The sequence below is a fragment of the Balaenoptera physalus genome (assembly GCF_965194825.1).
Source record: "Balaenoptera physalus genome assembly, chromosome: 3".
Lineage (NCBI taxonomy): Eukaryota > Metazoa > Chordata > Mammalia > Artiodactyla > Balaenopteridae > Balaenoptera > Balaenoptera physalus.
The window spans coordinates 56,497,698-56,525,428 of NC_138890.1; the positions used below are offsets into that span (position 1 = coordinate 56,497,698).

General features: G+C 39.8%; 1 protein-coding gene and 1 long non-coding RNA gene across 2 annotated transcripts in view; both read right to left on the reverse strand.

Annotated features, from left to right (window-relative positions):
* Positions 1-396: 396 nt before the first annotated feature.
* The window catches only part of KCTD16 (potassium channel tetramerization domain containing 16), a 287,404-nt gene continuing 260,069 nt past the window's right edge, over positions 397-27,731 (reverse strand). The window contains exon 3 of the mRNA XM_082454238.1: positions 397-853. Coding sequence (XP_082310364.1) covers positions 399-853 — 455 coding nt within the window. The 3' untranslated portion in view covers positions 397-398. The remainder of the gene's footprint in view (positions 854-27,731) is intronic.
* LOC309657218 lies at positions 13,186-21,751 on the reverse strand. The gene is made up of 2 exons (XR_014261715.1): positions 21,200-21,751; positions 13,186-20,872 (listed from the first exon to the last, which is right to left on the reverse strand). It is a non-coding gene; the product is annotated as an uncharacterized lncRNA (long non-coding RNA).

Below are 27,731 nucleotides of genomic sequence, written 5' to 3' on the forward strand. Positions count from 1 at the left end.
CTCTACCATATTCTCATTCGAAGGAGGGAGGTAGAAGAGGAGAGCAAAACCCAGTTTGGGATAAATGATTCCCAAGGCCTCTCAGCTATACTTATGTAGCTGGCTCTCATTATAGATAAGATACTCAGCACATGGGACCAAGTTAACAAACAAATAAAGAACAAAAAGAAGAGAGAGAGATTTTCTTACACTTCCACATCTGGAAAGAAATCTACCCTGTGGATTGACATGTTAAGATGAACTAGGTAAATAGGCAGTAGTATATCAATGGGCTACTGTATTCTAACAAACGTGTATTGTTAGTTATTGTTTTTCTTTTCAAATATGAATTTCTTTTAGGAGGTTTACTTCAAAATGGTGACACGATCTGTTTCTTCTCCCACCTCCCCCGCCCTCCACTATAGATGATACTTCCGTAAAAGTTCAGATTGCCATGGATGTTTTCGCTCAGGGAACCTCTCTGGAATTTTGATCTTTAGGAAATCCTGGATGCATTTCTCCAGCTCTTCCTCAATTGAGAGCTTTTCCTTAACAGGTTTTTTTTTGCTGCTCATGTTCGACTCCCTGGAGCCCGAAGTCAGAGTCCGGAGCAGATCACTTTTCCGTCGCATCTCTGACTGCTGGATTAGTTGGACGGGGCCCTTCTTGATGGGACGGTCCAGAGTCTGGATGTTGGTCTGGCGTGTCACGGGCCCACAGATGACTGTCTCCTGGGGAGAGCTGGCCTCAGACTGGCTGTCGCAGCTGGAGGTGGAGAGGTCATTGCAAGAGGTGCCACTCTCTCCTTCTTTGTCACCCTTGCCATTCTTGCAGCAGCAATCACAGTGTGAGGATGACCACCTCGATGGCTCACCTGCAAGGAAGCACAGGACCCAAGGGATGAATGCCAGGCAGCTCAGTGTGGAGTAACAACGCAGCACGTGAACACACACACACACGAGCAACCACAACCATGGAAGAAGAAATGGGATGGCACACGGAATGGGCTGCAACAGGAGTACCCAGCAGCCAAGTTCATCAAGCGAAGCAAATGAATGATGGCGTGTTGCATGACAAGAAATATAATATAATGCTTCAGCCCACGGGCATTGGAGTCAGAGAGTTACTCAGCTATACCATCACTAACCTTGCTACGTTGGCATATCCCTTAAATTCTCAAAGCTTCAGTTTCCTTATCTGTGAGATGAGGATAATAATTTCCCCACTTCCAAGAGTTGTAGGGTGGATTTAGACAAGGCAAGTGAAATTCTTAATGCCATGTGTGGCATGCAGTAAGCGCTCAATAAATGCTAGCGGATTTTACTGTGGCTGATGTTAAACCCTAATCCAATGCCCCATGTTATTGCGGTCAAGTAAATAGGGCGAGTCTAGAAAAGTGGAATTACAGCTACCAGTCAGGGAGGGCTTACTTTGTGCTGGCCCCCATGTAAGCTCTGTGCACGCATCAATTCACCGGGTCCTCATGATAATTCGAAGAAATCAGTAGCTCCACTCCCAGTTTCCATACAAGGAAACTAAGACCCTGGGAATTTAAGAAACTTGTCGTAGTTTGCACTATCTGTAAATGGCAGGGCTGGGATTTGAATACAGGTCTCCCAAATACTATACCCAAGGCTGTCTGTAAAATTCCTGCTTCTCTTTCAAAACAATTTTCAAGGTTTCATTCCTCTCTGAAGTCCTTGTTCACCTATCCTCAGAAGTAGTTGTTAAAATTTTCCTCTGAGTTATGGTCTACTTTTGTAAATGCATCTATTATTGCACATATCCTATTTTGTAATAGTTCTTTTCTACCTTAGGCATCTCAGCTACTAAACCATGAGCACCCTGAGGTGGACATGATGAAATGTTCCTTGTTGTCATCCCAGAAAATAGCTCAAGTCACAGTGTAGAAATTCATTAAAATACTATCCTAATAATAACGTTTAAATACCTGGATCCAGCCATACCTGAAGCTAGACCTGTCAATGAGCTTTCACTTATATGATCCACTACAATATATTTAAGCCAGTGTGAATTCCTCTCTCCCTATTTCCCTAAGTCTTGATTCATAGCATTGCGTTGAGCTATTTGGAGGCAGAGCCATTTTTCAGATACTCAGTTGGTGGCTCCCTAAACTAGGAAATCCACAATTACGGCACAAAGCAATTTCCTAAACATAAGTCACTGCTCCCAGCCTTCCACCCTCTGAACAGCCACAGTCTTCTTGGAGTCATGAACTTAATACTGTTTACTGATCATATGTTATACACTGGGTACTTCATATAGTTCATTGCACTTAAGCCATAAAAAAAAGGGAAATCAATCCCCTTTATGATGCTAATATTGAGGACAAGGATAATGTGGTATGTTTATACGTTTTAAAGGAGACCTAGTTTTGATTTGCACTATATCTTATACTCATAAATAATAAGTCACATGATAATAAGATCTCACTTTATTGTCATTTCTAATGTGGTCAAAGTAGAGGAACCCTAGAATGGAAACTATTAGGAAAGTTATATCCTGCCGTCTTTTACAATGCCTGTCCTCTACACAGCTAAATGATTTAAATATTTATAGCAATTTATACATTTTTCCCCAGAGATAGTAAAAAAAAAAAGTCCCTGTAAATCACAATGCCAAAAGTCTCTCCCATGTATACCTGCTCTTTTGAACCACTTTTTAAAATGCGAGTGAGTATTCATGTATTTATATACCCATTAAATGAAATGCAACAATCCCATTAGCTAATAGGAATCAGCACAGCAATAACGTCCTAGTTATCTCAGGCTATTACAAATAAATCTCTTCCGTGCAACAGAGAAACTGTTCAACATATGCCAGCTGGTAACAGAAAATATCAGCAATAGAAGATGGTTTCTGTCTGCCAGCCCAGACTCTTGAGGTGAACGTTTTTTCTCCTTCAGAAGGCAGATTTTGCCTCTGCCTCTCCAAACCTGACCATCCCTATACTAATATGACTCGATGGAAAAATGGCTCCAGCTAACTGGGTCAAGGAAAAGTAATCACCTCAACCCAGAGTTGATCTAGTTTGATTTTTTTTTTTTTTTTTTTTGAGAAAAGTTCAGAAATTGAACTTAGCCTTAAAAAAAAGAAAGAAGAGGAATAGGAGAAAGACAGAAAGGAGAAGAAGAAGGAGATGTGCTGGAGTACTCCTATTACCTTAAAACAAGATGACAAAATATTTTGGCCATAAAACCTGCTGTACCGGTCAAAATACAAACCTGTGTTTCTCTGCCCAACAGTTACCTTTCCCTGAAAGTCATTCCATTCAGTGAACTTGGAGGGAAACCTGAGGCTTTTCTAAAAGGCATTTTAACAACGCAAACACCATCATGTGAGGGAGTCCTGTGTATTCATGTGGAAAACTGCACGCAGCCCTCCAAGACCTGTCCAAGCCAAGAGCCTGGCACAGATGCATTATTTCCTCCCTGGACTGCCAGGATGATCACGGATTTAAATGTCAGCTGGGATCCACCAGCTTCCAGGCAAACAGAAGTATTACTTTCCACTTATTCTAGGCGCTATCACTATTAAAGGGAAATTAAACAAATTAATTTTAGTGGAGCTTGTTATACTACCATGTTTCAATATCTTAGGAGCACATCTGAATGTTTTACTATTTTGGAAAGATAATTCATAAGATGGCTTCTGAAGTCTACATATTAGGTTGAAATCAGGGAAGAATATGGGATTAACACCGTCTAGCTGGAGGTGCTTCGTGAAGAGTCATTATGAAATTTGAAAAATAATCAAACGTGAGAAGAGAACCACTCCGTTTCTTTTTTGGAAGCACCGTCTGTCTGATCACCCCCTGTCCCAAGAATTTAACCACAGCAGACGGAGGTTATAAACCAGAACACAGAAAACCCTTTGGCCCTTGCAGTCCCACTGACATGTACTCACCTGTTCTGGAGAGTGTAAATGCGTCTATGAAAGGTATGTTCTGTAACTCTAGGTATTCTAGAATCCCCCCAATTACAGCAAAATATGATCTCCTAAATACCTTGGTACTTCAGATTGCAACATACTTTTGCTCTCAGTTTGCTGAGGTTCCAATGCTGGCTGGAATAAATCTCTCCATTTGAGGAGAAAATAGGTTACAATTGATTAGTCAGATATAGGGAGAAAGCCATTTCATTCCCAGAAAAGTCTGATTTATTGATATTAAAAAAAGCAAAACCTCTACTGCCTTTCGAGGGGTGTATTAACTAGTTGCTGGTCAAAGAGCCTAATAGCTCTTCCTTATTTTTAAATAAACCATTGCTGAATTTGTTGGATTTCATTTTTGCTGCCTGGCACATAATAGAGGTTTGATAAATGTCTGACGATTAAATGAATGAGCCAGACACATGTGTTGAATTATATCAAGTTGATAATGTAGCAGACAGATGGCAGGCTCCAGAGTCAGGCCCTGAAACATGTCAGCTTGGATCAATTACTTTACCTCTCTGAGCCTCAGTTTCCTCATCTGAAAAATAAGGCTAGTAATAGTATCTTCCTCATAAGGGTTTTAGGAAAATTAAATGAGATAGTTAACGAAGGTAAAGATGTTTCATGGTTTGTGGCAACCAATACGCATTTCAATCAGTGTACACATTCCACATTTGTTTTACCAGAAGCCAGACACTGATCTACATAAACAAAAAAGATCAGGAGCTTGTTAGATATGATGATTATGTTTCCACTAACACGCTATAAAACCAATTCTTAGGTCTGGCTGGAGCATCATGTTGGGAAGAACACTGATGTTATAATTGGACTCGTCAGGAAAATGCACACTGAGCATTTCATAATGTCTGACTCTATTTGGGAGTGGATAGGAACATAGTATATGAGCAGGGGATCATTTTGGAAGGAAGGCTCCTTCAAAGTGCAGTGCTTAGAATTTCACAAATGGATGAGTCTTCCAGGATAAAAATTTACTTCAGGACGCATCAAATAAATTTAAACCCAGAGCCCAGGGAAATTTGTAGTTTGGATTAAATGGGTGAGAGGCAGGAAACTCAATAGCCTCAAGTCCTTAAACACTCAATCTTCCAACATTTTACAACTTGGAAAAATTGAGGACCAGTTAAGAAAATTACATGATTAGACTCAGTCCCTTTCCACTGTAGCCCTAAGTCCTTACTGACAAAGAAGGAATAAAAGAGGAAAGACAACAGAATCTTTCTCCCCTATGAAAAATTCAAACCGAACTGAATGAGGCACGACTTAGCAAACTCACTAAGTGCTTATGCATTTTTAAAAGAGGTAGCTCTGCAATCTACCCACACTTCAAATTCTCCACCTGCTAATGGTTGTGAACACAATGCACATCATTTACAGCAACAGCTGGGAAAACTGCTTTCCCCTGTCTTCTCTGTCAATGATGTAGGAACCTGCCAGTCTGGGAGCTAGGTGGTCAGATTTAATTTATCAAGGCTGCTGAAACACTTTCTCGGTATCCCAGTTGAAAAGTCAATAATGCCCAAATTGATGTTTTTATAATTCTGCTAACCTTGGAAAAGATATTGCATAGTGGAGGTTGGGAATAGGCAGACTGTGCAAGCATCTGCGAAAAATACATCTTCCAGCTTGACAATCATCATTTCTTGCTTGTGGTTGACCTTTTCCACTCACGGACATTTGGCCTTGAAGGGACCCAGCTGGGGATCCTCATTAAGACATGGCAAGTTTGGGCAAGAGCAGACAGTTAAACCACCCATGCATCTGCCAGGGCCAGTCAGGAAAACAGACGTTCCACCTGCTATCTGAACAGGGAGAATTTAATATAAGGAATTGGTTAAACAGATGTTGGAGGAGTCAAAGATAGTGACTGCAAGAGGCAGATACCACCCTTAGGGCTGGGGAGACAAATAAAAGAGAGGGGGTTACTAGAACCTAGATGCTGGCAAAAGGCATCCTATGGGAGGTGAGACCCAGGCATGTGAGGAGGGCCCCATGCCTGCTGGTCCTGGGATCTCTGAAGGAGCCTGGCTCTGGGGATTACAGAAAAAAACCAAAAAACAAAAAACATGAGAACCAGAACCAACTGCTTCTGGGGTAAATAAAAGCTGAGTTGATTCTGATGAGCAGGAAGCAAATAAGTAGTTCTTCTTCTCCCCCCCGTTATTACGGTCTTCCTCTAGCGCCCCCTACAGACAGAATCTAACAGGAAGCCAGCTTGGCCAATGAAAAGGGTGGTTAGCTGAATCCCAGCCTCAGCGTCAGCCAGCACAGTAGAGAGGGGTGGGTTTGAAGCCGAGAGACAACAGCTTAACAGCACACGGACCCCGCCAGGGATGCAAGAGAAAAGAAAGACACAGCTCTTGACCTGCTGGACCATGAGTGCAAATGGAGGAGTTAGGGAATGGAAGTAAAAACCATCATCTCGGGCTTCCCTGGTGGCACAGTGGTTGAGAGTCTGCCTGCCGATGCAGGGGACACGGGTTCGAGCCCTGGTCTGGGAGAATCCCACATGCCGCGGAGCAACTGGGCCCGTGAGCCACAACTACTGAGCCTGCGCGTCTGGAGCCTGTGCTCCGCAACAAGAGAGGCCACGATAGTGAGAGGCCCGCGCACCGCGATGAAGAGTGGCCCCCGCTGGCCGCAACTGGAGAAAGCCCTCGCATAGAAACAAAGACCCAACACAGACATAAATAAATAAATAAATAAATAAATTTATTTAAAAAAAAAAACCCCAAAAAACCATCATCTCAGTTCAGTTGCTGCCCAGCTGCCCTTTCTTATACCGTATTAAGTGTTTTGCATCTGATCATCCCTCTACCAGCAACTTATTCTTCTGATTTTCACCTGTTTAGCCCTTTTTTGCCCATCCCTTTTCTCAGAGCGCCTTACCTATTCATCCCCTAACCCAATTTAAGCCAGTCCGAACTTCCAACCTGTTTCTATCACACCACCACAATGTGTAACTGTGGATGTGTTTCTAGGTTGGTTTAATGTCCGTTTTCCTGTGTTAAAGCCTGGGTTTGTTCTCTTCTGAATTCTAATGCACACTCCAGGGCACATAAACACCAGGCTATCAGGGCAGCAGGAAATATCTGCATGAAAATGAACGGGAGAGGAAATGGATGATGTGTACAGAAAGTAATTTTTGGTTTAGAGTGTTTGTGAGAGGCAGTAAACCTTCCTCCAAAAGAAAAAAAAAAAAAGATAGAAAAAACTGACCTGCAAAATGGAAAATACTTAGGCATATCACTAGACATTTATATGCATGTGACAAAAACATAAAACATGCTGATCAACAGAGAGAATGGCAAAATCCATCCAGAACTGAATAACTGTATATACAGATTTTCTAATTGATCATCACTCATAATTATTTATTAATATCCAAAAAATCCCTAAAGGCATTACGCAAATTAAGTAAAAATTAACTTTCTTAACCACTCAGCTATGGTCTCTAGTCACATAAGTTTCCACTTTGGTGATGTTCAGACACCCTCCTAGCTCAGGCTTTTCACCTGTGAGGTGTCTCCCTAAATAAAGCAATGCAATGATGTGTATAAGGCTGTAATCCTGAACTTTAACTTTCTGGCCTACTGCCTTGCTCTTTCAAGTGCTCCTTGAGGACACATTTATTTCACATTCTCCAGGGCCTTTTGTCCTTCTCTTGCTTTCCTCCTCTTTATTGTATTTCCTCCTTTTAAGTCTCAGCATTTTTCAGCTAAGATCATACTGAATTACTCCTGTCCCCAAAGTCCTTATTTGCCTATTTCATAGGGAGTTCTGTGCCCCATCTGATCTCTCTTCCCACCCAGTCTTCTTCATCCTGGCCACTCGCTTTTATATTTTTCTTCACCAATTTTCATAAACTTGAACAAGTCCCCCAGATAATAAGTTCTGCTACAACTCCTCTCAATCAATATCTCAGAGTATTTTATCTCTTAGAATGAAATGTATATGAAATTATTACAGGGTTTGCATGTCCCCCTTTTCCAGTAAAACCACCCTTCTTTTCCTTTAGGGAACTGCCTCTTCCCTATCACATCCTGAAGGGGCTGTCAACCATGGTGCCATGTCTGGCCATAAGGGGAGGACACATGGACCAAATGTGAACTTCCCATCTCCCAACTGTAGTGGGTGATTCAGGCACAGTCAAGTGAGCCAAGCTGGGTGAATCGGAGTCCCCACTGTGACTGTTCTGCTCGAATTTATGGGTAGTGTCTGCCTTATGATGTGGGATGTACCAAACTAGGAGGATGTGAGTTCACTGGCTATTTTCCTTACCAGTTTGAGAGAATATTCATGCATGAAGAAGCCAAGCAGGACAGGCAAAGCTGAGAAATAGTCAAGAGACAGAGCCCTACATCTAGTGGTATCACAAGTTGGCCCCGTTCCCAGCCTTATAATTTTACAAGCCAAGAAATTCTCTGTTGGCTTAATCTAGTGAAAGTTAATTTTGTGTTACTTACACTAAAACTCTTGAACACTATATCAAATTCATATTAACACCTTTAATTTCTGTCTAGTTTACCTCTGTCATCTTCTGAACACTTGTACAATTCTAGCACTAATATTGGCCAGTGCTTTAGGGCACAAGTACTATTAGTTTTTTAAGCTACTTTGTTGGTGACTTGTTTCTTTTCTGGAATCATAGCCTCTTTGCTACACTAGTCCCAACAAATTTGACTAACACTCTCAAGAGACATACTAAGGCAATACTGCCACCTGTTGTACATAGTTATTCCAACAATAAATAAGACAACAGCTGTGCCTCCAAAACCAGAAACTTAGCATAATAATAGATACCATTTATTGAGGACTCCTATGTGCCTAGCATTGTGCTTAGCACTTTACATAATCTAATCTTCACAGTAACTCTACTAGGTGGATTGTTACTCTCTTTCCTTTTTATGGAAGACAAAACTGGAGCTCAAAGTGGTTAATTATCTGACCCAAAGTTCCAGAGTTTACAGGTGGCAGATTAAGAACCCTGATCTTAGACTTCCAGCCCCCAGAACTGTAAGAAATAAATTTCTGGTTTTGATAAAAAAAAAAAAAAGAATTCAAGTCTAGGTCTCTTTTAACGCAAAGCCTCTGCTCTTTTTGGTGGACATATTATTCAATATCACGAGAATTTTCTACTAGAGATATTTAAAAATACTAACAGGCCAAAAGGGTTAAAGTGTGGACTTTAAGACATGATAGTCCCAGTGATTTCAGCCCTTTGGTAACGTTTCAAAGTAACCAACTGATCGAACAACTTGAAAATCCGGGTTTTCATAGGTTTGTAAAAAATCATTATATTTATATAAGAAATCTCAGCTCCCTTCCCCAAGTTCACTGGAAAGAACTGAAAATGACTAAATGAAGGATGAAGAGCTCTGGTACATTCCTGATGTGTGGGGTATGTCACGCCCCTCCACCAGTCTTCTGTTCTACCCAGGCTGCCCTGGTAGCAATCAACAGTGTTTGAAGTATGCATTTAATTAGCACAGGAAAAAAAGCCCTTTGCCATTTAATTAAGATTCAATATTTGCTAATACTGTTTAATGAATTTTCAACAACCAACCAATATGATACCTCCTCCAAGTGGGGAAAACCAAAACACAGTAATATATGGCTTATTGGTAAATGCAAACATAAATTTCTGTTGATTCTCCTGGTAAAAGAAAAAATAGCCAAATGAACCCAGAGCAGTTGTCCTGGGAATGTTTTGAGAATCACAGATAAAATCACTTGTCTTAGAACCCTTACAAGTCATAAACTGCTTTGAAGTCGGAGTTAACCAGAAAACTGGTGAGAAAGCCATGAGAAAGCCAATCAGGATGTAGTGCAGAACTCACTGTAGACAGAATCACAGAGTGCGAGCCCTGGAAGGGGCCTTAGAGGCCACTGAGCGCCCTCGTTTTACAATGAGGAGAGAGAAAGCGTCCGAACAATAGTGTCAAAGCCCAGCTCCAGGTCTGGAGCCTGTCTGGGACCTTGCCAGGGACAGCGCTGGGAGGGTGTAGAGCCATGTAGGCAAAATCAGAACGAAGTGGAGAGGTTTTCGTATCTGAAGAGTCTATCACCTGGGGGAAGAAAGCTCTCAGGAAGAGTCCATTATTGAGTACAGTGAAGATAAACACAGGGCAGAGCAATTTGGAGAAATCAGATTCCTCTAATATGACCACATGCCTAATGGAGACAGACAGAAAGTCAGACAGACACTAAGTGATGATAACACTGACCTACGCTTGAACCTACCCTACGCTGTACACAGTGCTGGACACTTTACCTGTATCATCTCATTGAAATCTTCAAAACCAGTGACAAGAGGTAAATAATTACAGTGACGAATTCCCACCTCCTTGGGGGAAAAAGGAGGTGCATGGGGACCAAACTTCCCCAGGCGCTAGGGAGGCTGACGTTTCATCATAGAGATTTACTCAGAATCAGCATCTAAAAGGCTTGCTTTTAAACCGCATACACCCTTGATGGAAAGAATGAGTCTGACACCTCCGTGTGAATGAGTTTATCACAATGCTTGGACCTGACAGAGGAAGCCTGGGAACTTACATTAGTAACTCCCGGCAAATGACATTAATGAATTATGAGCTCCGACCACATGCCAGAGGTGGTCTAAGTGCTTTACAAATATTTTTATTTTATTCTAGCAACAGCACTCTAAGGCAGAGTTTCTCAACCTCGGTACTACTGATGTTTGGGCTGAATAATTCTTTGTTGCGGGGGCTGTCCTGTGCATTGTAGGCTGTGAAGCAGCATCCCTGGTTTCTCCCCTCTAGTTGTCAGTAGCACCTCTGCCACTCAGGCACGACAACTACAATCACCTCTAGTTGAGAACCACTGCTCTGTGGTTAATATGATTCCCATTTCATTAATGAGGAAACCGAAGTTCATAATTGTTGACTAATTTGCCCATGAGTCACAAAGCTAAAAGAAGATGACACCAGGATTTGCTATTTGGTAGATCTGACTCCAAGACTAACTCCTGTTCCATCAGTATATCGTGATGCTTCAGTGAAATGATATCTTTTTGAAAGGAGCTTATTGGGCAGAGACCTAACCATTCCATTCACTATAAGTTCCAAAAGAAGGCCAATGAAAGGAAATGAAGGAAATGGAGTTGCCCTTTCACTTTTCATAAAATGAAAAGAGCACCTTATTCTCACCAGGTTGTCTTCAGATGACAACAGAAAAGAAAGATTTACAGAATTTAGCAGCTCCAACTGAACATGGATCTCTGCCAATCGGCCACTGATTAATTACTGTTCTTTTAATTAGGATTTCAAAATGGGACAAAGATGGCTTTAATCTAGGGTTTTCCCATATAGCCAGAGCCTATATTCCTATCATGTAATAATAATAGACAACATTAAATTGAGTGTTTACTACATGCCAGGTGCTGTTCTGCACTTGCCCTGCAGAATCTCACTTGAGATTTACAACATCCCTATGAAGTAAGCTCTACTGTCATTCACATTTTACAGAAGAGTGAACTGAGGCACACAGAGGTTAAGCAACTAAAAAGCTTTAAGAGACGAGCTGTGATACAGACTCAGGCAGTCTGATCCCACAATTTCCATAATGAGGCAGGTAGGAAAGCCTAGTGGTTCAGAAACTGGGCTTTGGCGTCAAAGAAACAGGAATAGGCCACAACTCTGCTGGTGACTAGCAGTTTTTGTCATCTGAAAATGTTGGAATTAACAGTACTGCTCCAGTAGGAGGGTGAGAATTTGTCTCTGGCATGATCACAGTGTCTAGAGTATATTCAATACCCACTGAATAATTTTTTTAAAAAGATAATTACTTTGATACCCAAATTGACAATGTTCATATCAATCACAGTTGTGAAATATTTAAAGGGTAGTTTCAATAAAGATACTTTATAGGTAATGTCCTGTTTTTCTGCTTTTCTTTCAAAAGACAGTCTACCCATAGCCCATCTTCATATTACCTAACCAACATCTCTACTTTCTGCTCTCATGGGCTATTTACCAAATAATTGATTCCATTTGCATAATTTATAATATTTAGGAAAGCACTGCTGATGAACAGAATGATTAATAGAGAAGTTTTCCTCCTCTTGGCTCTGGAGCAAAGATTGCCATACATGACCAGCAGTGGCTCTAAGGGCAACAAGAATTCCTGAAAGAGGGGGTAAATTATGTACTGTGATGATAGTTCACTATTACTCCTTTATATATGATTTGCCTTTTTTGTTCAATCATATTAATTACAAACAAATGCACAACTTCATAAGATTGCCCAACTCACCCTTCTTATAGGGAGAAATAGCTTTCATTGTAGATCCCACCATTACTTTTATGGTTAATTCACTTAAAACAGATATTCAAGTGGTTTGACAGATGTATCCAATAAGCAATGAATGCAATGGAGTGCTATCAACATAAATTAGCACTAATGATTTCCAGACCAAAGGGGATGGAAAATATGATCCCTGTGATAACCAGGAGGAAGTTAGATTGTGAGATTCTTGAATACTACATTGCTTGGCCCCTGGTTATTAAATATATTATTCCCTTTGCATTAATAATTAGGCCCTTAGTAACACACTCGATTGTTAACATTTGGAAAATATTGTAGATAGGAAAGAGTTTTTAAAAAGATAACCAAAAGAGTGGTAAAAGAAAAAGGTCCAATTTCATTCTCCTGCAAGTGGTTATAAAGTTTTCTCAACACCATTTATTGAAGAGACTATCCTTTCCCCATTGTGTGTGTTTTTTTTTGGCTCCCTTGTCAAATTAGTTGACCATACATACGAGGGTTCATTTTTGGGCTCTTGATTCTGTTGCATTGGTCTGTGTCTATTTTTATGCAAGTGCCATACTGTCATACTGTTTTGATTACTATCACTTTTTAATATAATTTGAGTTCAGGGACTGTGATGTCTTGAGGCCTCCAGCTTTGTTTATTTATTTATTTATTTATTAAAAATTTATTTATTTATTTATTTATGGCTGTGTTGGGTCTTCATTTCTATGCTAGGGCTTTCTCTAGTTGTGGCAAGGGGGGGCCACTCTTCATCGTGGTGTGTGGGCCTCTATCGCGGCCTCTCTTGTTGCGGAGCACAGGCTCCAGACGCGCAGGCTCAGTAGTTGTGGCTCACGGGCCCAGTTGCTCCGCGGCATGTGGGATCTTCCCGGACCAGGGCTCGAACCCATGTCCCCTGCATTGGCAGGCAGATTCTCAACCACTGCGCCACCAGGGAAGCCCTATTTATTTATTTTTTAAACCAGGATTGCTTTGGTTATTCAGGGTCTTCTGTGGTTCTGTATAAATTTTAGGATTTTTTTTTTCTATTTCTGTGAAAAATGCCATTGGGATTTTGATAGAGGCTGCATTAAATCAAAATGGATTAAAGTATTAAACATAGGATCTGAAACCGTAAATCTCCTAGAAGAAAACATAGGGTAAAAGTTCCTTGACACTTGGTCTTGTCAATGACTTTTTCGGGTGTGTAACCAAAAGCACAAGCAACAAAAGCAAAAAAGTAAGTGGGACTACATCAAACTAAAAAGACTTTGTACCGCACAACAACCAACCAACAAAATTAAAAGGCAACCTACAGAATGGGAGAAAATATTTGAAAATCATATATCTGATAAGGGGTTAATATCCAAAAAAAATATTTAAAAACTCATATAACTTAACAGGTAAAACAAACAAGCAAACAAAAAAACAACCAAACATTCTGATTTTAAGATGGGCAGAGGAACTGAATAGACATTTTTTCCCCAAAGAAGACATACAAATGGCCAACAGATATATGAAAAGGTGCCAGGAAAAGGAAGAGACTAAGGGCAGAAGGGAGTGGGATGAAGATAATTAGTTAAATTTGAGAATTCTTATGGGTCTGTAGAAATTCCAAATTGATAAATTTTGCTCTCTCCCCACATCAACACTATTTCAAATTTCCTTTTTCCATGCTTCTCCTCTAATTCTATACAATAATTCTATGTGACATATATGCAACCATATAGTTACATGGGGTGGTATGGTACAAAAGAAAAAAACTGACCTTAGCAAATGAATATAGGCTATCTTCAATTTTTTCATAAAAATAATTTATTTTACTCTTCATGCTAATCTTGTCCTTCATTAAATTGTAAGTTCCTGGAAAGTAAGTTCCCATTTGAAAGAGTTCTTGGCTGAAAATTATGCTTGTTCCATTTTGACAAAGATTTGAGAAGAGTCATGACTTAACAGGCGAGAAGAAATGAAAAAACCTAGTATTTGTATAATGCTTGATAGATTATAGAACCATTTCCATTTTTTATACCTCATTTGATCCTCGCATTTATTCACTCAGCACTCAACTAACATTTGATTGCACTCTTAGGCAATGGGTACACAGCTAGTCACTGGTATTTTACATTCTAGTAAGGAAGATAAACACTAACAAGTAAAAGATAAAATTTCAGGTAGTGATGAGGGCTTTGAAGAAAATAAAACAGGATAATATGATGGAGTGAGTTGGCTGAGAGAGTTGTAATCAACAGACAGAATGGTCAGATGGCATCTCCAGAGAAGTTGATATTTGAGTGGGAACCTATTGTCCAAAAGAAGCCAGTCTGTGAAGATCATGTAGAAGTCATTATAAGCAAAAGAAACATCATATGCAAAGGTCCTGAGGTAGGAATAAGAAAGAATATGCAAGGAACAGAAAGAAGACATGCATGGCTTGAATATGGTGAGAGAGGAAGAATTGCAGAAAACGAGGTTGAAGAGAGAGACAGTGGCCAAAATGTAAAGAACTACAAAGGCTACACTCAGGAGTTATGTAGGGCAACGAGAAGGATGGTTTAAACAGAGGAATTACATGATCTAATTTATCTTTGTTACAAGCTTACTCATGCTGCTCTCTAGAGAAGAGATTATAGGTGAGTAAGAATGGAGGTAGGAAAGCCAGTTAGGATGTTATTACAGAGTCCAGACATGACTCATGCGGGTGACTTCTAGGAGCGGAGATGGAGAGCAGGGACTCTATGAGATGGATGTCCTTATTCCTGTCTTACAGATGAGGAAAATGAGGCTCAGATAGCAAAGGATTTGTCTAGGCTGGGTATTAGAGTGGAGAATTTTTCTGTTTATAAGTCCAGTTCTTCCCCCATTATGCCATGGTTGTATCAATGGTTAAGGCATCCACATATATAGATTATTCAAATCTTCAACAAGCAATCAGTTTTTGATAGATGTCTTCAGCTTTATCCTGTACATCAGAACACTTACTTGGTTAGCCCTTCTGCTGATCTGCACCTGCTGGGGTTGTTTGGTTGACTTCACAAACTGGAAGGCTGGAGTTTAATTTCACCATCAGGAATCATTATATTGTTTGTAAACAATGACAGACTATGATAAATATGCATTCCAGTTAATTACTGCCTTCCCATGTGCCTTCTTCACTTTCTCATTTCCATCATCCTGTCACATCTTAATACCTGATTGTGCATCCTCTACAACAGGGAGAGAGAAAATAGCTGCAAACACATTGAAATGCAAGAAGACAGCCCTGCATCCTGTCAGGTTCTTGGGAACAGAAGCCGAACCTGAAGTTCAAACACTGTTGAAAATTAACAGGTTTTCAGTGTGTTCAGCTTTATAGCATCCCTTTCGTTTGTACATTAGGTTTTTATCCAAGGGCAGTTTCTAACAGATTTCTATGACAGCCCCACCCCTGAAGCTGAATTAAACAGTAAACCAAGTTCCATTAGGATCTGAGACATTCGGCTTTTTTTTATTCTCTCTTTCTCTCTTTCTTTCTTTCTTTCTTTTTTGACAGCAGGACCAAGGACTAGTTAGTAAACATTCTAGGATGGGGTTTCTTTAGCTACAGAACAGCAGCCTCTGCAGCAGAATTCTTGGAACAGAGAAAGAAATCTCCATATGGTTTATTTAATACCAACAATTCACATATGGTACAGTACAGGTGTTATATAAATCAAGGAGCAGTACATGAGAAAGGCAGTTTCACACGGTGGTGATGAGCTTGGGCTGTGACGTCAACAAATCTCAGTGTCATTGCACTTCTACGTATCGCTTGTGTGACTTAAGCAAGTTGCTGAACCTTATTTTGCTCACCTGTAAAATGGCAGCAATAGCAGCCCTTGAGCTAAGATGCCTTGGTTGCATGGGCAGGCGGTGTGCTGCACCAGTCATGGTACGAGACCCATGCCCCAGCCCTGATATGGTTCCAACAAGTTATAAGGCCTTGGCCAAATTATTAAAATCCCTATATTTCTCTCATCCCTAATTTTGATAGTATTATTACCCTACTTACAGCTTGCTAGGTTCTCTCTGTCAAATAAGAATATTCATGAAGATATTTTGCAAAATAATAATAATATCACGGCATTTAACTTTGAGGTAGAATTTGTATCTTTGGTATTGTTACCATTCTTATTTTCAGCCTTCAGTTTGGTCTCATTGACACTGGATTACTCTCCTTCACAGGACAAAAGGGACTCTTGATCTGGTATTTGATTCTCTCTTTAAACTGGTCTCCTTCCATGATCTTTACTGATTCCTTAGTGTTTGTGTATGAGGCTTCTTGCCTCATTGACTTTACTCAGATTGTCCCTTCTGCCTAAATATCTTTCCTGTCTCCTCTTGCCTTTGTCTGAGTAACTAATCAAGGAAGAGTCAGCTTAGTTGCACCTTTTCCAGAAAGTCTCCTGATTTACACCAAGCCCAACCCAATGCCCCTAGAGGTCGAGTTATTGACCCCTCATCTGCCCTTTCACCTGGGGCACCTCTCTCCTGCACTTAACAGTGCCGTGTTGTACTCTGTGAGTGGCTCCCACATCAGACTCTGGGTCCCTTACCAGGAGGGACCATGCTTATTCATTTTCTAACCCCAAAGAAAAGCAGAGTATTTGGCACATAAGGGCCACTTCACTCCGGTCATTGGAGTGAACAAATAGATGAATCATCTTTTAATCAACTAGGCTATCTGATGACAGATTCATTAAGTACTCATTACATTTAAATGCACATATCCCAGTGATTACTGCCTTTCCATCACAAGTTTGTACTTCATCTGAGCAAGCTTCATTATTTCCTTAACTACCTCACTTGAAGCTTAAACTACTTTCCATCTATGGCTATATGCATACTTTGTTTAGAAAATTTCTGCACTCCCCCTCCTCTCAGATCTTCAAACACCACTTTTGAATAAAAACAGTCTGTATAGCATAAGGTGTAAAAGAATATTGTGGGAAAGACAATTTCTAAGCGTCTATCTTTTCAAATACTCATCTGTACAGTCATTACAAGAGGTTATTTGTTTATTCTTCCATTCACCAGGAAAAAAGAAATGTGGTATAGTATCACAGAAAGTGTTGCCAAAATTAATTCAAAAGCCGAGATCTACCCAACTCTCGATTTATCCATCAAAAATACATTCACTAGTCAAATAAGTCACTGAATCATGCATTAAGGAAAACGAAGAGTAAACCTGAGACCACAGCAGTGTATTTTCCTCAGCTGAATGAGAAATAGGTAAAAGAAGTTTGATAGTCAAATTGTATTGTAACGTGCCCCTAATGAGTCTAGCCTGGGATACATTGGGCGTGTGCGCGTATATGTGTGTGTTTGTGTGTGTGAGGGACAGGGGAAGGGAATGAATGGACAGTAAAAAAGCGATAGAGCAAGTCAGAGAGGAAAAAGAAGTACACACTGAGTTGATAGGCAGGTTACATTTTCAGTCGTAGTAAATTTTAGTTAAAAGAAAAGCATACATGTATTTTAAGTTAAAATGTAAGCGTTAAAGGTCAAAAAGTCATACACTACTCTGATGCTCTCCCTATTGTTCCAAACCCCAGCACAGTTATACTTTTTTATTTGTGCATGTGACAGAAGTATATAAAGAATTAAAAATAGTGAAAATATATAAAGAATTTAAAATAGCCTATGCATATACAGAATTATACATGCCTTGTTAGATATACCTAGAGAAAAGGGTTAAATTCCAAAAGAATCTTCTTGTTCCTATAATTTGAAGATAATGTGCGTATACCAAATATTTATTTCTATGAGTAGAGGATCATGGAAGTTTGGCACAATTTTAAAATGGCAAAATATGAGACATGGCAATGGCTTGCAGATTATCTGTGAATCAAGTTTGTATTTATAGTATTTCTAATGCTGCACACAAATTTCCCTTCTTTGACATTGTAGCAGGAGAATCAGGCACTGACACCAAGACAATTATGCCTCGAGAATTGCACCTATGTTCAGACATCCCCAGACTGATGCACTCCCATTTGTGCAAGTCCCTTTATTAAAAGGCAAAAGCTATCAAAGATTCTACTCCAATGCTTAAATACTCTCTGAATATTGCCAGTCCTACCTAGAAACATCCCTTCCCCTTCCTTCACCCCGCTACAAACCTTTTAAGCTGCTACAATCCCTGGCTCCCTCATTCAACCATCAAGGTCAACCCATCCTCCAAACCTAACTCTCTCCATTCCACTACTGGCTCAGCTAATCCTGCCCTCACCCCACTGCTTAGTCAGAGGGATCCCAGTCTTGTCCCACAGCCCCATACCAAATTCCATCACTGGAGTCCTCACTGGACTTCCTTCTCTGACTCTTCCCCTCTACATTGCCCTGGTCCCCAAATTACCTGCCACCACAATCTCTACCGCAGCAGGAGAATGCTCTATTCTCCAGTAAAGATAGGTATGGTTGCAGAAGTTGAATGTGCCCCCTTCTTCTCAACTGTTGCTGAGGTACCATACTCAATAACCCAGGAGGCATGGGGATAGATTCTGGTTAAGGGGAAGGAGTCTCCTGCTTTGGAAGGGAGGGGGCCATCTAGAAGCAAAAGAAACTTGAGTGAGACTCTCTCACTTGTATCTCTCCCATCTGCTCCAGACTCAGGGCTGTGCACCTTCCTCAATGCTGCCATGTTGAAGGAAAGGAGGAAGGGCCTGCTATGAGTCACAGGGAAAAGCTGGAGGTGGGGCCACTCAGACAGCAGGCAGTCTGTGACCTCGTACAATCAATGCTTGTAGCAGTCAACTCCAAACATGCTCAAGAACGTAAGCTCCCTGAGACCAAGAGGTTGTTGTCTCTTTTATCTACCGCTGTATCTGCAATGCCTACAAGAATATTTGCACGTGCTAGATACCAACCCAAAAAATTTCAGTTGAGTGAATCAACGTGTTGCACTGGCTTTGGCCATTATATTTATATCACCATATTCCTATTCCAGGAAAGCTTAGGTGGAGTAGCCTTTTACAGCTCTAAATTTCCTCAAAGATTTTACCAGACATTTAATGATACTTTATTAGTATCATTACTTTCTTCCTTATTAGAAAAAAATGTCAAGAAAAAATAATAACTTTTACCTAGAGTCCTTAGTGAGGACAAACAAAGATCTGTGTGTACCTTTCTCAGAATGACAGATTCCATATTACTGCACCAAAGAAATATACAACACTTTTAAAGGTTGCATGAGAAATATGTTCAAACGTTCTGCCTGCCCGCCAGCCAGGTACCCGTGCTCCTGAAGAACAGAAACAGTGGTCCTGAGCACCAAGCATGCCTCAAATGAGGTAACAGAGCTCTGAGTGGATGATTTAATTACAGGTCATGTTTGCCCAGGTGCACTATGAAAGAGAATGAGAACACTTCCCCCCCGGCTTGGATGCAGACACCTGGTGGTGAACAAAATCCCTCAGATGATGAGGGTGCAGGGTCCCCATCATCTCAGATATTTGAAAAGAAAAAGGAGGAAATCTCAAGCAGAAGGTGGAAACTGCTGCAGTGCCTTCAGAATGTGGTTACTTCAAAACATGGTGTTATGGTGTTGAGGTCTATAAGAAAATGGTAGCACAATCACTCCCTGGATGGACCATTTTTGGTGGCTTGAAACTTCAGGTCTATTGTTTTTTGTTTGTTTGTTAATTTACTTGTTATTATGAACATCTCTCTATCAAGACCATAAAAGCCCAAGCCCAATGCTCTCTTAAAAGGAATTAAAACATGGCTTAACCCAGAAAAAAAGATATGATCCAGGCAAAGAAACCCCTGGTAAGGGGAAGAAGACATCTCACACCACCAGGTTAGTGAAAAGAGAATGAGCTTTGAGAGGAGCTTCCTTCTCAGAGTTGATTTATCAACGAGGGATCTTTATATATGAAATCCCAAGACTTCCCATAGAAATTGTAATGACTTTAAAAAGCTTCTGACATCTAATTAGGGACCTAACCACAAACTTTAGCATTATTTCTATGAGGAAATATTGTATAGATTCAATGTTTATATAATTGCAGAGATGTGACCCATTCATAATTTGGGCACCTCCTGAAAAAGTTGGCTGAGAGAAGAATCAACATTCCCTGAATATTATCAGGGGCAGAAGATAGAGTAGTATTAATAATAATTAATATTAATAGCAAGGACACACTCTCTTAGAAAACACAAAGTTGATTTGTACCATGTCCATGTGACGAAAACAAAGTATAAAGTTGATATGGGTACTTCTGGTTTTATGAATGCTTTGATTTTATGGAAGATAAGGGTAAAGTTTTTTAACTTTACTTTTTAAAAAGGTAATTTTTACTGAAAGAAAATGAGGTAGAGACTGGTTGGATGTGTAATTTCCTCAATTCTAACTTATGCAGCAAAATAATGCATAGCATAAGGATTTAAGATAAGCATAGAGTTGACATATACATGTATGTGCTTAGGGTCTACTGATTCACCATTGAATTCCCCAGCATGGCTGGAATACCAGTTAGAACAATGGTGTGTCAATTTCTTATCAAAAGAAATCTGAGTATTCAATCCTCCATGTCTTACCCCCATCTGCTAAATTTACTGAAGTCTGACTGGGTTCAATAGTACACTGAATATCTTTTCCATGAGGTCATACTGAAGTCAGAGGGGGCCACTTCTGACACCCTAGAGAAATTGACTCTATTTTTTTTTTTTAAAGGAATTTTTTTTTTCAATTTTATTTATTTATTTATGGCTGTGCTGGGTCTTCGTTTCTGTGCGAGGGCTTTCTCTAATTGCGGCAAGTGGGGGCCACTCTTCATCGCGGTGCGCGGGCCTCTCACCATCGCGGCCTCTCTTGCTGCGGAGCACAGGCTCCAGACGCACAGGCTCAGTAATTGTGGCTCACGGGCCCAGCCGCTCCGCGGCATGTGGGATCTTCCCAGACCAGGGCTCGAACCCGTGTCCCCTGAATTGGCAGGCAGACTCCCAACCACTGCGCCACCAGGGAAGCCTGAGAAATTAACTCTTGCAAAGGGTTGGTACATTTAAAAATCTCAGTCCCAGTTTAAGGCCAGCCTAAAACCAGTAGAGTAGGTAGCTACTATAGGGTATGATATTAGAATTTTGATGTAAGTACCCCTCCTCTTCTGCCCAAAATACCACTTTCATTGGCCTGTAAAGAATTCTACCATGATGAAAATGATAACACTAACAACAATTACTCAAGGCTTAATAGTTTGTTAGTGGATTTTATATAGCTATAATCACACTTTAATCTTTAACCTGTGAAATAAAGGATTCTTTCTTCCATTTGCCAAATTAATAAATTGTGATTCACATTAATTAAGGGCCTTTCCCAAGGTTCCACATTTAGTGCGACCTCAAAGTGGGTGCTTCTGACACTAAATTCTATCATTGTTTCTCTTAAGCATTTTTGCTTCAAGAGTCTCCTATGAAAATCTACACAGACAGTAAAGACGTAGTGAAGTGGTGAGGAGAGACTGACAACTTAGGGTGAAACAGTTTCTTTCCAAGATCAAGGTGAGAGGAAAACTAGAGGAGTGGGTTGATGGTGAGAGGGAAATGTGGTCAGACTAGGAAGTCAAAGCATGCTGGTTGGGGGACTTCAGCGAGAGACTCTGAAGCATCTTGGGCTGCCCTGGGCACCTGGAGCCTGAACATCAACTTAGAGGAGGAGGGACGTGAGCCCCACAGGGCAGAAAGCGTAAGGATACCGAGAGAAATAGCTGTCCCTGAACAATCTGTCTAGGGTGAGTTCTAATTATCATCTTCCCAATGATGCAAAAAGGTACAGCTAGCTCTATCTTCAGGGAAGAAAGGGCCTACAGGACCAAATCCATTCCTTTAGATCCTTCTCCACTTCCTCCCGGGTACCCTTGCATCGGTGGACATCTCTGGCAGCACTGGACTGAATGATTTTTAAGAGCCAATTCCCCCATCTCAGGTATGATTAGTGAGATATGTTGAGTGTAGCCTGTACCATTCTCAAATAATAGACTCTGAAGCTTGGAACTTGAGAAAAAAGCAGCCAGATTCTCCACTAATGTAGGCATTTAAAGAAGGTCCAGTTTTCTTTCTTATTCTCTTGGGGTGCTGCTTGCTTTTCTTTGTGTTTTCCCCTCACTCAGCTTTCACGTTCAGCTTTATCGTCACAGTGATGGGAGATGATATTTCATTGAGGTCTAGTTTTGTCACCTGATTTGGCAAATGACTAAGGTCAACTGGTCATTTTCAAATGCTCAAAGTGGACATCCCAAAGTAAACCTCATATCTTTTTTTTTTTTTTTTAAAGTTATACAATTTATTTATTTATTTATTTATTTATTTATTTATTTGGCTGTGTTGGGTCTTCGTTTCTGTGCGAGGGCTTTCTCCAGTTGCGGCAAACGGGGGCCACTCTTCATCGCGGTGCGCGGGCCTCTCATTATTGCGGCCTCTCTTGTTGCGGAGCACAGGCTCCAGACGTGCAGGCTCAGCAGTTGTGGCTCACGGGCCTAGTTGCTCCGTGGCATGTGGGATCTTCCCAGACCAGGGCTCGAACCCGTGTCCCCTGCATTGGCAGGCAGATTCTCAACCACTGCACCACCAGGGAAGCCCAAACCTCATATCTTTAAACGTGGATACTCTGCTTTCCTGTAGCAACGCTCTCTTCTTTCTCTTTCTGTTTTTCTCTTTATTTCTCTTCTTCTCTCTCCTTTTCTCTCTCTCTCTCTCTCATTGTATTAACACTTATTACATACATCTTCTGGGTGATTCACTCCCTTTCTCCCTTCCTTGATTCCTTTGGAACAAAGATTATTATGTGTCACTAGATAAAATGCCACCCTTAAGTCTGTACTGTATTTAGGTCTCATTCTTTTCCTTGATTCGCCAACCTTGTTCCTTGAGATGGGTAATTTTACATGGTATGTTCAAGCTCAGATGATCTCAGAATTTGCCACGTGATCAATCTCAGGGTTATGTTAGATCCAATGTTCCTCAGTATCAAAGTACCTCTTGGAGGGTAAAAGGACTAATGTTTCTAAATGTGGAAGGGGTGCATCTTTCCACACACTCTGGCCAATGGGGAAATATTTAGAACCAGCTAAAGGCTTAGATGGGAGATGACAGAGGTGTCCATTTGCAGTACCAAAGAGAACAGACCAAGAGAAATTAATATGCTGCGACTAATACCAGTTTCCCTCCTAAGTATTATATCTTTCCCTCTCTCCCTCCCTCCTGAAGATTCTCATTGTTAAGGGAGATGTCTGAGGTCCTTCTCACAGTTAATGAGTTAAGTGTGCTCAGGAGAAGTTTCTCAGAATACCAGCTTCTAAGCCAGGGTGTTGAAGTGATAAAACCCTAGTTCCAAATTGCCTCGGGAAGTGCAATGCATTCATGTTCCAAGTACAAAGCCCCTCAAACTCACTTTGAAAGTTTGCTTAGAGTCTAAATAAATCAAATTGAAAGACTTAATTATGAAATCCCAGAGCTGGTCATGAGGATAATAAAGTGCCTGCGTTTCTGTTTCAATAGATGTGTTAATATTTTAGCAGCTCCTAACTGCCTGTGTTCTATTCCACAATTCATGATTAAAGTTTGATTTTAATAGAGCTTCCAAAAAGAGCGAGATTTGTGTTTCAATGCCTTGTTACTGCACTGGTTTGTCCTTTCTAACATGTAATTAATGTCTCCCTCTTAGCCATTATCTCCTGGTGAGGCAGAACCAGCACAGACAAAGCTGAGCCCTATGGAGCAACCAATCCATGCAACACAAAAACAGACACAGAATCACCAGTTGGCCTTTCCTGTGTCCTCATGTGCCATTTATCCCAAGTATAGGATTGGAGAGTAAAAATAATTTTAATAAATTAACTATCCAGTCAAAAAAATATTCTCTCTCTCCTTTAATTGGGAATCATAACTTGAGACCTCTGCAGCATTGAGAAGTGAAATGAAGTAGGTTAAGTTGCTTTGAGAGACTCTTTAGCTTCTCTGTTCAGATGAAAAATATATGAAAAGTATGAAAAATATGAAAAGTGATAGATTCTACAAATTCCTCAATAAAGTCTTGAAAAAGGCAATCTCTCCTACTGTAGAAGAAAACTTTCTAGCTACACTTAACTTCTTTAAATGTATATGTATGAAGATATTCATCGTTAGAAAATTGGAAAGATCAGGTAAAAACACTGAAACAAACATAAAACCACCTGTGTGCAATTTCATCAAAAAGAGGTAACTATTTTTACTATGTTGGTTTGAATCCTTTCAGACTTTATATCATCATCTTTCCACAACTGTAAACATGAATCTATGACATTCTTTTTAACTGCTTCCAGATGGTTCATTGCTTGTACCAAAAGTTTATCTTATTCCAAACAAAGATGAGTTATTTGGTATCTACTGGGACTTAATGTGATACAATAAAAGCCATTAGGAAGAAGTGGTTTCTCATTTTTCCTAAGGGTACAAGCAATAAGGAAAGGAGATTTGATTAAGAGAATATGGAGACAAATCAAAATCTTTAATCCAGGGCTTAGCATTTTGGAATCGTGATTTAACCTAAAACAGGAAGGCTCCTTAGAGCTGTCATTTAAAAAATATGCTTGCTCTTGTCTCTGATGCTGTTTTAATGCAACTGCTGATAAGAATCCACTCTTCACAATACCAGAGCCAGACCAAGCATATTTTAAAGTGGCAGGTCTAATTTCCAACTTCAGCCCCAGTATTATAAATATAAATCATCACTCAGAGAAGTAAACACCCTATAGAGGTCCTGGTCAGCAACTCATCCTTCTCAATAAATGCCCCAAAGACCAAAACTTAGTCTCATGGAGATAATCAGAGAGAGCTGAAGGCTCACCTCTAAGCAAGAAATGGTTCATAATATCACGCAGCCAGGTCCAACACTGTGCATAGTATTAAGAAAGAAAACCTAAATTTACAAGAATCAGCCATCGCCCTTACTTTTTGTTAAAACCAGGTACCTGTAATAATCTTTAGATCTGCTACCATCAAGCTATATGGTGATCATCAGGTGAATAGTTATTTTAGAGGGAAAGGGTAATTTGAGGCAAAGAGAACGGTATATGCAAAGAGACAGGGTAATGAACTTTAGTACTGTAAGTAATTTGATATGACTGATGTGTGGATTATATGTGGGCTTGTCGGGCAACACCAACATGGGGAGATAGAGAAATAGACAAATCCTGGATCAGATTGTCAAGGGCCTTCTAGTCAATGGTTCTTAAATATTGGGATCATCTGGGGGAGCTTTAAAAAATATAAATGCCTGATTCCATCTGCAGAGCTTCTAATTTAATTGGTCTTGAGTACAATCTGGGCATCAGGATTATTAAAAACACCCTAGGTAATTCCAGTACCAAGCAAAGTTTGAGAACCACTCTTCTAGGCCATTTTAAAAGCATGGACTTCATCTAAGGATAATAAAAATATATAAAATCATTATTTTTAAAGCACAGAAGTATCATATTTAGATTTATGTTTCCAAAAGATTGTTCTGCAGGATTTGGGAGAAATGGAAGAGGTGGCAGTGTTGCTTTAAAACACTTGAATACCCACATAAAAAGAGGAATTGAAAAATCAGCATATATAGGCAATTAATTTATAACAAAGACACCAAGAATATACAATGGGGAAAAGATAGTCTCTTTAATAAATGGTGTTAGGGAAACTGGACAGCCACATGTAAAAGAATGAAACTGGATCCCTATCTTACACCATATACAAAATTCAACTCAAAATGGATTAAAGACTTAAATTTAAAACCAGAAACCATAAAACTCCTAGAATGAAACACAGGGGGTAAACTTCTTCACATCAGTTTTGACGATGATTTTTTGGATTTGACACCAAAAGCAAAGGCAACAAAAGCAAAAATAAATAAGTGGGACTACACCAAACTAAAAAGCTTCTGAATAGCAAAAGAAACCATCAACAAAATGAAAAGGCAACCTATGTAATGGAATAAAATATTTACAAATCATATATTTGATAAGGGGTTAATATCCAAAATATATAAAGAACTCATACAACTTAATAGCAAAAAAACTGATTTAAAAATGGACAGAGGATCTGAATAGATATTTTTCCAGAGAAGATATATAAATGGCCAACAGGTACATGAAAATGTGCTCAACACCACTAATAATCAGGGAAATGCAAATCAACAGTGAGATATTATTACTTTACATTTGTTAGAATGGCTATCAAAAGATAAGAGACAAGAGATAACAAGTGTTGGTGAAGATGTGGAGAAAAGGGAACACCTGTGCACTATTGATGGGAATGTACATTGGAACAGCTACTAGAGAAAACAGTATGGACTTTCCAAAAAAACATTAAAAATATAAGTACCATAGATCTAGCAATCCCATTTTTGGATATATAGCAAAAGGAAATAAAATCAGGATCTCAAATAAATATCTACACTCCCATGTTCACTGTAGCATTATTCACAATAGTTAAGATATGGAAACAACCTATGTATCCACCAATATATAAATGTATGAAGAAAATGTTATATATGATATATAACATATATATATATATAATAGAATATTATTCAGCCATGAAAAAGAAGAAAATTTTGTCCCTTGCAAAAACATGGATGGACCTTGAAGACATTATGCTAAGTGAAATAAGTCAGACAGGCAAAGACAAATAGTGCCTGGTATCACATATGTGGAACCTAAAAGAAACTCAAACTCAAGAAACAGAGTAGAAAAATGGTTGCCTGGGGCTGGGGGTGAGGTAAGTAGGGAGTGGTTGGTAAAAGGGTACATACTTTCAGCTATAAGATGAATAAGGTCTGAGGATCTAACATAAGATAGTGACTATGGTTGATAATGCTGTATTGTGTAATTGAAATTTGCTAATAGAGTAGAACTTAAATGTTCTTACAATAAATAAATAAATAAATAAGTTGATGGATGTATTAATTAACTAGATGGGAGGAATCCTTTCAAAATGTATATGTATATCAAATCATCATGATGTATACTTTAAGTATCTTACAACTTTGTTAGTTACACCTCAAAAAGCTGAAAAATAAAATAGAATTTAAGAAAGAGAACAAAAAAGTAGCAAAAGCAAAACCCATGAACAACACTTACAACAAAACTAGCTGCCAAGTTAACTCCACAGCTAACAGATGCAAGCAGGAGAGGACATACCACCTATTGCCGTAAGGCCTGTAGGATAACAGCGTCTGTGTGGAAAGAAGCAATAAAGTGGGACTGAAAAGACTTGAACACAGGAGAACCCAAAAATAGCCAACAGACATACACTGGAAAGCTTAGAAAGCCAATTTGAGAGCAGCAGCATAAACTGGGAGTTTTCCTTCCCTAGTACTGGGGGAGGGCCCATAATATGGACTGAACTGACTGGAGCAGGCTAGCCATAAACCTAATTACCAACCTACCAGGACTCCTTTCTAAGATAGGTCCTATGCTGAAAAGAAACTGCTGGGAGTAGAACAAAAATTGAACAAGATAGAACAGAAATAAATGAAA